Consider the following 11,363-nt stretch of genomic DNA (forward strand, 5'->3'; position numbering starts at 1 on the left):
AAAAAAACATCTGCAGTATTACTGTCTGCACAAAGTTGTGAAAAACGGAGTGCAAAGAGAGCGATTGTCTACAAAGAAAGAGAGCCTTTGTGGATTGCAAGCCTCATCACGGAATTTGGATGTCAATTTTGTTGATAACATTCAAATGTTCTCAGCTCACTTTGTATCTGGTTTTTTTATTTCACGCTGAATACATTTTCACCTGATTATAGTAATTTTTTTGGGAAAAGATACTGCTAATAAACAATGACTAATTATTACTTTAACACAACAAAATGCTTTCCTCTACCAACTATAATCTGAGTCTCAATCTAATCCAATCTCCTTTATTCATATAGCACTATGAACAACAAAACTGTCTCCGGAGTGCTGCAGACAATCTTTATGGCTTTTAATGTCATCTTCTGGATAAACTTGGAGAAAAGATTATGTTTGAGAAGCTATGGGCAAAATGTGCGGGGAAGTTGCAGGCATTGGACAAAGCTGCGAAGCCGCACATAATTAACGGGGATTGGTCGATAGCTGCGTGAAATGGCGTGATCGCAACATCATAAAATACCTAAAGAGACTGCAAATGTATTTGGCATCTATCACATTGAACAAGTGCAAAGTGCACGAATTTATACGCAGGTGTACCTAATGAAAAGGCCATTGAGTGTACACATTGTCCGACTGTACCTCCATTCTCCAGAGTGGTGATGAAAGGCTCCACGTCGCACTCAGCGTCCCACTCGCTGTCTCGGGGACTGGAGCCGAGCTGCTTGCTGAGGTCTTCTTCGATCATACGCAGGTCGTCCGAGTCAAGTGGGCGGCTGTGAACCCCCCCGCACTTGGTCTCTGACTCTAGAGCAGGAGTGGCAAACTCATTTTAGCTCAGAGGAAGGACTGGTAAAATCATGGGACAATAACTTAAAAATAAAGACACATTCAGATTATTTTCTTTGTCTCACTTTGGCCAAAAATTGTACATTTTGAAATGTACATACTACAAATAATCCTTTTGGCAAAACACTTGACGTAAGTTGAAAACAGAGGAAAAAATTGGTGCAGTTTCAAAAACACCACGAAGACCACAATGAATTTAGACTTTGTCTCTGTGTTTTTACAAAACCATTAAACTAGCACTAGCAGTTCCTGTTTAGCATTCTAAAATTGGCATGTGTATTACACATTTTTGGAAAAGCAACCGATTGTTTCCACAAACCGCTGCATTGGTGAAATCCGCATACTGCCACAACACATTCATTTATAATCATTCAAATATTACAATTATAATTAAACATGGTGTCAGTTACAAAACGACACCATAGATTGGTGATGTGGCTTTTGTGAACAGAGTTTGCCTGGATTTAAGACCTCTTTAAATTATTTCACCTTCTGTAGTCTTTGTTCCCTGTCCATATTCTTGTCTTTGTGTTTCTTAGATATTTCATAGTGCCTTCTTAGATGATATTTTTTCACTACAGCCATAATTTCTCCACGCGGGCTTGCCTTTTACCTCAATGAACATGTACTGTGCCTCCCACCTGGCTGCAAACCCCGTTCTCACCGTCCACCTTCTGTTGAGCCATTATTGGGGAAGGGGTTTGCTGAAAATTGATATCTGCCCTGAATGCGGATGACTAATGAAGCCGAGGTCCACTTGCGGCTCTGCAGTGAGTTTGCGGGCTACCGTTACATTGTGGGGAATGGAGTATTGGTGCGTGCAAAACAGCAGCAGGCGGCAGTGGCCTGCAGGCCGCTTCTAATATTAACCTAATATCCCCCCGGGGCCCATAGATCTTGACTCTGACACTTACGCTCTAGAGCAGGGGTCGGCAACCCGCGGCTCCGGAGCCGCATACGGCTCTTTGATCACTCTGATGTGGCTCAGCTGCAAAATTTTCGACCCCAACGATTATTCCGGGAGGTTTTCGAATTTTAGTGCCTTTCCCAGAAATCACCCGGGGATAACATTTTCCGATTTTTACCCGGACTACAATATTGGGGGTGTGCAGTGATGGCCTATAAAACATGTCGTCGCGCCCGCTTTTACACCGTGATATCTGCGTGCCGGCTGGTCACATGTTATATTCAGCCTCTGTCAACACACGGAAGTGACTGCAAGGCATACTTGGTCAACAGCCATACAGGTTACACTGAGGACTGTGATATGAACAACTTTAACACTCTTAATAATATGCGCCACACTGTGAACCCAGACCAGACCAGAATGACCCGCCCCAACCCCGCCCAACTCAACCGAAGCACGGAGAGGGTGGGGGGATTTGGTGCTAGCGGGGGTGTACAATGTAGCCCGGAAGAGTTAGGGATGCATGGGATTCTGGGTATTTTTTCTGTTGTGTTGATGTGTTCCAGTGCGGATGTTCTCCCAAAATGCGTTTGTCATTCTTGTTGGGTGTGGGTTCACAGTGTGGCGCATATTAGTGAGAGTGTTAAAGTTGTTTAAACGGACACCCTCAGTGTGACCTGTATGGCCGTTGACCAAGTATGCCTTGCAATCGATTGCGTGTGTCTACAGAAGCCTCATACGACATGTGACTGGGCTGGCAAGCTTATTGAACGTGTTATAGAGGGTGCTAAAGGCAGCGCCTTCATAGGATGCCATTATTTTTGTTGTTTGAGTGAAAACCGGCAGTCATTCGCGAGAATAGTCGATCTGACATTCGGTAGTCTCCCGGAAGATTTGGGAGGGTTGGCAAGTGTGATGCTATCAAGCAGCATTCATATAAAACTTGCGAGCCGCACTAACATTAAATTTAAGGTGAGACCCCTGGTTTATACACCCCTGGTTTATACATAGTACAAAGCAAAAAAAAAACTTTGTATGCAGTGTTTTTTCATTTTAAATTTCAAAAGAGTTTTGTGGCTACCATTGTTTTATTTTGTGAAACGGGTCAAAATTGCTCTTTAAGTAGTAAAGGTTGCCGACCCCTGCTCTAGAGGGTTACAGGGATATGCCAAATATGGCTCAGTATTGAACCAAACACTCAAAATGTAGTCGCCCATACCTGTTTCAATGCAAAGAGCTGCCATCAGGTCGGTCAGGTGGGTTATTTGAGCTGGAGAGAGCAACAGGTGGACACAGCCCACCTTCCCATCCAACTCCAACTGCTCACCACAAAGCAGATGTGACAGACGTTAATGACAATTTCCTCACACATTGTAGGAAAAATAAACAAACCTTTGGTCCGGGAAGCATGTCATTCTGCTTGATCTTCACCGTGGTCTCGATGAAACCGGAGCAGCTTCCAATGAGCAGCGGCTGAGACACTGGGACCTCCAGGGGCTTGGCCTTGTCATGCTCCTGCTGATCCTCATTGTCACTTTCCTCCTCATCGTCGTCTTCGCTGGCAGCATCCGACTCCTTTTTTTCCTGCTCTGGAACACCCTTCAGTAGGAAAAAGAACAGGCATCTATGTGAACTAGAGCTGGACAATTACGGAAAAAATAATAATAATCAGAATTATTTTTGATTGATATTGTAAGCACAGTTATCTAAATATTAGTATTTAATGTATCACCAAATTTTAAATATGGTTTTAAAAAACAAATGTAAATTAGTAACAAATAAACAACACCAAGTAAAATAGTAATAGTCATAATAGTAAATAACTCACTGGCCATACAGCAATAAATGATATCTGTCTATCAAACGATCCTTTCTATGTTAGCTACTTCTCTTTGTTTACAATGTACATTTTCTGCTGGATCTACCCTATTTTATGCTGCAGCTGTAACATATACTGTAATATTGTACATGGTCACTGTTATATATTGTATATATGATATAAACATATACAAACATACAAAAGGAGATAACGTCCGAAGGAACCTACCACATAGCGAAAGACATACACTATTTGACTTCCTATTATGCAGCTCATTTTTATTTGGATGTTATTGAAATACCTTGTGTGACATCATGCACAAAAGTGCACTTCGTTTTAAACTATTGTAGTGGCGTTCTGTACAAAAAGTGCACTTTAATTTAGTGTTGTTTTGATAGGTCCTCTTAGAGTTCCTCAAGAGAGTTCGTTTTCCTGAAGGAACTCTCCTGAAGGAAATCTATAAAGTACTATACATCTATTAATCGAATGACATCATGCACAAAAGTGCACTCATAGCTTGTTTGAAAAATTGTTGACAATCTTGCACTTTCTGTTTTGAAATGACATGAATGTTAGTGCCACTGTTTAATGAATACACTTTTGGTCAATTGACTTAGTTATGGTTTCCTTCTCTGCATGAACGTTTAAAAGTAGCATATATGAATGCAGTATGAAGAAGAATGTTTTAATGTAGACACATTGAATCATTATACTGCTGTGATTATATGCATCAAGTGTCCATTCAAGGCTAAGGCAAAATATGGAGATGTATATCATGCATCGTTACATGGCTTAAAAATATCAAGATATTAATAAAAGGCCATATCGCCCAGCCCTACAATGATGATTATGTAGTTGCTGGTCTAGCATGTGTAGTTTTAAACAAGAACAAACAACAATATTGTTATTAGACATGTGATATATATATGATGTTCTTTCGACCTGAGGACGGTTGAAGTCACCTGTGCCACGCCTATGCTGTCATAGAGAAGCCGGACAGCACTGAGGTGCAAGATTTTGTGCAGGAAAGCGGGCGGCTGATGGATGTCCACAGGCACGGTCGTCTGGCTGGCTGGGTCCCGCACCGCCTCGTCAAAGTACTCCAGCCTAGAGAACATCATCACAGTAAGCATTGGGATATTAAGAAACCTCGAGATGCAGTTTGTAAACATTTTACAATAGGTGTCTTCTGCACACAACAATCAATGTGTATCCTAAAGCTGTCCTCATAATTGGTAACCTGGCAAAACCCCAGCTGTGCGTTCAATAGTCAACTCTGTTTATGTTCATCAGGGTTACTGTAAGAATAATTATGTGTAAGTTATCACACAACTCGTATGCTTAAAGGCTGTTGCTATAGTTATTATCAATTGCGCTGACGTTGTACTTTTCTATCTGTGCAAAGCGAGTCGTCTCGTATCAGTGTTTATGTCCAGAACCGGCCTGCTGACTGTCAAGGCTGAACATCGAGTGCCGTGACGCAGAGAGAGCAGAGACAGGGGGATATCAGGCGTGTCAGCACATTTGCATTTCATTAGTAGTCATATATTGTGTCTAACTGGGGCTGCTGAGATTACCCCCCTTCCTTCCGCAACAGCCTCAGTGATGTAACCAGGAACCACACAAATAAATACAGGAGCATGTGGGCTGGATTTTAGAGTGTAAGTTGTTTCTGTAACTAGAGTACAGCCCAAAACGTCTCACCTCATTGAGCAAAATTTAACTCTGTCTCTGCATGATTCCTTGCTTCTTGTTTGTTTTAATAGATGTCATCAGTGTTTGAACCTGACAGTTACAAGCAGGAGACTTTAATGATAGCACCCTCTAGTGGCTCACCCTGAATATACACAAGGAGCCTAAAGAGCTTGGGGTCAACATGACGGACAAACAACAGTTCAACAGAGTTAAACAAATAAGATAAAAATTAAAAACCCATCGAAGATGACACTTTAATGACATTTATGATGTTCACAAGAAAAATAGATAAATCGATCTCACTGTCTCTTTTTACAACCCATATTGTGTTGTAATGCAGTAGTTTTTCCCAATGGATAACACTGTTGTACTGTTGATTCATTCCATCTCTGCAGACTGCTTGTAGAAAAGAGATGCACTTGCTGTATGTGTGTGCATGCCAGTCAATAAAAACTCTGCTAAAGTACATATTGACCACATCTCTTGCGCGGAACAGACAAAGAACTGTCTTCAAAAGTCTACTTTACGCCCCTGGTCAGTGACACAGGGGCGGATGTTGGACTGTTGAAACAGCCCTCATTAAACATTGCATGCCGAGACGAAAAGCAAACAATAGGCGGCGGATACAAAACTGGATACATAAAGACGAAGATATGACTGTTTCAGCTTTATCGTTCTGTTTATTTCTTAAATTGTTTCGCATCCTGATTGGGACTGCTTCTGCAGTGACAGCAGTCAATGCTCAGGAAAGCACAGAGCATCCTGAAAGACCCATTCCACCCCGGGCAATGCCATCCAGAAATGCTACCCTCAGGTAGACGCTATAGGGTGCTAAAAGCGGGCACAAATAGACTAAAAAACAGTTTTTACCCAAGAGCCATAGTAGCACTAAACAGGCCTGAGTGAGCACAATGTGTCCATCATGTTCTCATCTGTCATGTCTTTTTATTTTTTCAGACTATAATGTGCAGTACTGTCATATGTCTATATTTTGTCATGTCTCGTGATCATGTTTTGTTTAGTTATGTTCTGCTTCTCTTAAGACTCCATTGTTTCCTGTTTTTGCACTTCCTTGTTTGCTTTGTTTCCATGCCAACCCATTAGTTTTCACCTGTCCCCATGTCACGCACCTGTTTTCACTAATCACCACAGCATTATTTAAACCTGTAGTTTCCAGGTAGTCAGCCTGGCGACATCACCTCCTACACACCATCTATCACCCTCGACAAACCCATGATATCCATGCTGCTTTTTTTCATACCCTTTTCTCGGTCACAGTTAGTGTTTTCGTTTTAGTTGTTCATAGTTCTGCCATTGTGCAAGTTTTAGTTTATGTCCATAGTTTTGCCTTAGCGCAAGTTTTGGTTTCACAGCCAAGTTTTTTTACCTCCTTGTGAGCGCCTTTTGTTTGTTCCTGTGTTGATTTAAGATTAAATAATGTTCGTACCTTCGACCGTTGTCCGATCCAGTCGCTTTGCACCTCGGAAAAACAATCCAAGTCCCTGTCATGACTAGGACTTGGATTGTTTTCCCGGGGTGCAAAGCTGAGTCATACCAAAGACTATAAAAATGGGAGGCATTACCTCCCTGCTTGGCACTCAGCATCAAAAGTTGGAATTGGGGGTTAAATCACCAAAAATTATCCCCGGGCGTGGCACCGCTGCTGCCCACTGCTCCCCTCACCTCCCAGGGGGTGATCAAGGGTGATGGGTCAAATGCAGAGGACAAATTTCACCACACCTAGTGTGTGTGTGACAATCAATGGTACTTTTAACTTAACTTAACATTGACGAAAACCAAAAATAACTTTATTAACATTGTTTTTATTCTGTAACAAAAAAGATTTAAAGTGCATTTATTCATTAAAAAAAAAATCCTTATTTAAACTTATGAAAACTTAGCTACTGAAAAATAAAATTAATGAATTCAATTAATTCAAATTGATCAGCAATGTTAACTCAGGAGCACAATATATAAAACACTTTGAACAAAAAAAAAAAACTATTGTGCCGATCTTTTTTTTTTAATCAAAATGAGGAAGTCAGGATTAATTGCTCCAATGAGAACTTTTTCGAAGCACAATACTGATAAAGCATGTTCTCGGGGGTTACACGTGCGCACAGCAGGGGGCCTACCCCACTATTTGAGAAGAACTGCATTAAACTGACTCGCCAATGTTGTTATGAACAACATTCAAAACGCCGGGCAGGTTTTCTTAAAAGTGCCTCATCATCATGGAAAATGAAGATATGTGCTGTTGTTTGGATCTTACCGTTTGATGTGCACCTCTAAGGCAACGCCTGTTTCCAGGTCCGGGGGTTGGTGCTCGATGCGGACTATCGTGTCCAGGAGGGTGACTTTTATTCGACGAAGGACTGCGCACACACACACACACACACACACACACACACACACACACACACACACACACACACACACACACACACACACACAAGATGGAAAGTAGTGTAAATACAAAGGGTGGAACCATTAATAAATATGTACATTTATATTCTACATCCATCTGTGCTCAGCAAGTTTGCCTTTCTAAAGACAGGTATTGATCCAAGGTCATTTTAAATGGGAATCGATTGATTTTATCGATACTACGAAAAGGAAAACAATGGATTTAAGAACGGCAGACTCGATACCAATATTTTGGTACCGGTACCAAAATATTTGATACTTTTCTAAATAAAGGGGACCACAAAAAATATCTTTAATTGGCTTTATTTTAGCAAAAAACCTAGGGTACTTGAAACATATGTTTATTATTGTAATTTAGTCCTTAAATAAAGTAGTGAACATACTAGACAACTTGTCTTTTAGTAGTAAGTAAACAAACAAAGACTCCTAATTAGTCTGCTGACGTATGCAGTAACATTTTGTGTCATTTATACACCTATTATTTTGTACACATTATGAAGGACAAACTGTAAAAATGTATTATTCATCTACTTGTTCATTTACTGTTAATATCTGCTTATTTTCTGTTTTAACATCTTCAATCTACACTTCTGTTAAAATGCAATCATCACTTATTCTTCTCTTCTTTGATACTTGACATTAGTTTTGGATGATACCACACATTTAGGTATTGATGCGATACGAAGTAGTTACAGGATCATACATTGGTCATATTCAAAGTCCTCATGTGTCCAGGGACATATTTACTGACTTTATAACATAATATACATTTGAAAAAAAAAAGAAAAAAGATTTGGTGATGCTAAAATTATTGATGTAACGATAGTAGTATGGACTAGATACGCTCCTGTACTTGGTATCATTACAGTGGATGTCAGGTGTAGATCCACCCCATGGCGCTTGTTTACATTGCGACAAAGTGTGAGCTATTGTATCCTCTTACGGCAGGGGTCGGGAACCTTTTTGGCTGAGAGAGCCATGAAAGCCACATATTTAAAAATGTATTTCCGTGGGAGCCATATAATATTTTTTAACACTGAATACAACTAGATGCGTGCATTAACGAAGAAGCAGTAGAACATGGATGGATGGATTTTTAAGTAACACCAACATTTTTAGAGTATAATAAGTCTCTTATTCTTCTTAATGACATTGTTATTCTGAAGCTAACCATCCATCCATCCATTTCTACCGTTTGTCCCGTACCTGGTGGGAACCTGCACAGTCATGGGGAGAACATGCAAACTCCACACAGAAAGATCTCGAGCCCGGGATTGAACTCAGGACCTTTGTATTGTTAGGCACACGCTCAAACCCCCCTTCCACTGTGCTGTCCATAGTAGTGTGTGTGTGAAATATTATTGATGGGGAGCAGATCTTGTTGTGAATTCAGTTTTTGAGATGCTCTGCAATTATAATTAATAAAATCCTTTCAAGACTGATGTTTGGGAATTTCGTTGACTAAATCTAAATTAATTTAGATGACTAACCCATGACTAAAACACATTTTGGTTAAAAGACTAACTGAAACTAATTTAAAAACCTGTCAAAATTAACATTGGTGGAAATTTTTTACACTCAATGTTTTTCCCTTTAAAAACACTGAATTGTAAGGTGTTTTTTTATAATATTTGCTTGAAACAGTGGATGTCTCTGCACAATTATTTGCACTTAAAAATGTATGTTTGTATTAATGAATATGATAACATTTTAACATAATGTTTGTGTTCAGTTACAATAATAAATAAAATACTTCTTACCATTAATGCAAATTCTTAAATGGGTGCGGTAGAAAAATAAATGGATGGATTAAAAACACATGAGAATTTTTTATATTTCCAACGTTATTTTTAACACTATGATTACCAGCGGAATTATTCATTACTTATCGTGTTAAGCAATGTCAGCTAAGATTTATCTGAGAGCCAGATGCAGTCATCAAAAGAGCCACATCTGGCTCTAGAGCCATAGGTTCCCTACCCCTGTCCTACGGTGTGTCGTGAAGCATGTTTAGCTATTCCTTGTCCTCCAGTGATAATGGTACTTGTAAGAAAGATACTTTAATTGTCGCCATGGAGACCAGGATTAGTGATTTAAAAGTAGCTAAAACACTGCCAACTGCAGATGGATGTTAGCCGCTAGTTAGTTCGCCATATTTTAAAGCACCTCTTCCTGGGGGCGCTTCAGTGTTATAACTTCACCTTTATCTTTACTTTTTACACCAAAATGCGTCCATTCTCCCTTTTCTGTCTACACACTGTGTCTGCTTGTAAGTACTCTGTGTGTGTGCGCACTGCCGAACATGCTCCTCTGCTTGTAAAACCAGCAATGTCATGACGTGACAATGATGCGCCGTAATGCACGTTAAAAAAAAGGGGGTGCGGAACCGGTACTTTTTAGAGACGGTATAGTACCAAATATGATTCATTAGTATCGCGGTACTATACCAGTACCGATATACCGTACAACCCTACGGCAGACTTTATATGAAGTTGAACACTTTTAATGATAAGGACGTTAAACGTTACCAAAATCTGAAAGTTTCCGGAAATTTACCGGAAACTTTCCACCCCTTAGCAACCCTCGACACCATACATGTGCACAGGCGCTCCTGAAACTCACCCGTCTCAATGGTCTGTGCAAACATCTCAAGCCCCTCCAGCGGGGCCGGCGGCTCCTCGGATGCCTCCGGGGGGTCTTTCAGGCACTCCTGAGCCAGCTGCATGCTGGAGGTCATGCTGGTGGACCAGCCTTGGGAATCCCAGCCCCCGCCTGCGTGCAAACAAAACCACATGGCAGTGAAGACTGGCTCAGTGTCTTTAACGGTAGCGCACAGCTGTTGACCTTAGAACAGACCTGGGCAAATTAAGGCCCGGGGGCCACATATGCGGCCCATCAAGCTTTTCAATCTGGCCCGCTTGACAGTCCCAAATATTTTTTTAGATCTCCAAGATGGAATGTGTAGCTGCCATTGTGATGTTTTCTAATGACCGCAAGTCTTCAACTATACAAAATATTTCAATGGTTGGAAACTGCGCTTTTGAATGATATAGTAGTTACTATGGTAATCTAATTAGTTACTATAGTAATCTATTTAGTTACTATGGTAATCTAAGTCACAGCAGCTCAGACGAGGCACCAAGCAGTGTGGGTGGGAAGCGTTTCCACGGAGTGTTTCCAGAGTGGCCAGCCTGAAATGCGGGTGTCAGGGACAGACGCGGAAGAAGATTTTTACTACAACAAAATAAAGCTTAGTGATATATCAGATGTTTACTTTTCATGTTCATAATTCGTTGTTTGTTGCATATTTGCTGCATTTTCGCTTGATTGTAAAATATGTCATATGTTGTCAATATTCAGTGTTTTATCATTCATAGTAAATATTGTAAATCCCACATTCTTTATTTACGTGTACATTCTGGGTATCTCATTCAGTAAAAACTATTTTCATTCCATTTTGTTTTTAGGGCGGTCTTTAGCATTCATCCATTCATTTTCTGCCACTTGTCCCTTTTTGGGTGACGGGGGTTGCTGGAGCCTATTTCAGTTGTATTTGGGCGAGTCGCCACCTCATCACAGAGCCAACACAGATCTCTCTCTCAGTCCTTAGACGAGCTTCCATCGGAGTCT

General features: G+C 40.6%; 1 protein-coding gene across 1 annotated transcript in view; it reads right to left on the bottom strand.

The window, feature by feature from the left end:
- atg2a (autophagy related 2A) overlaps window positions 1-11,363 on the bottom strand; it is a 65,978-nt gene that overhangs the window by 48,868 nt on the left and 5,747 nt on the right. Inside the window, exons 3-8 of the mRNA XM_061900206.1 lie at window positions 10,356-10,505; window positions 7,579-7,681; window positions 4,574-4,718; window positions 3,185-3,391; window positions 3,012-3,111; window positions 679-843 (exon numbers count right to left, since the gene is read on the bottom strand). Of these exons, the coding sequence (XP_061756190.1) occupies window positions 679-843; window positions 3,012-3,111; window positions 3,185-3,391; window positions 4,574-4,718; window positions 7,579-7,681; window positions 10,356-10,505 (870 nt within the window). The remainder of the gene's footprint in view (window positions 1-678; window positions 844-3,011; window positions 3,112-3,184; window positions 3,392-4,573; window positions 4,719-7,578; window positions 7,682-10,355; window positions 10,506-11,363) is intronic.

Source organism: Nerophis ophidion, linkage group LG05 (assembly GCF_033978795.1).
Source record: "Nerophis ophidion isolate RoL-2023_Sa linkage group LG05, RoL_Noph_v1.0, whole genome shotgun sequence".
Classification (NCBI taxonomy): Eukaryota; Metazoa; Chordata; class Actinopteri; order Syngnathiformes; family Syngnathidae; genus Nerophis; species Nerophis ophidion.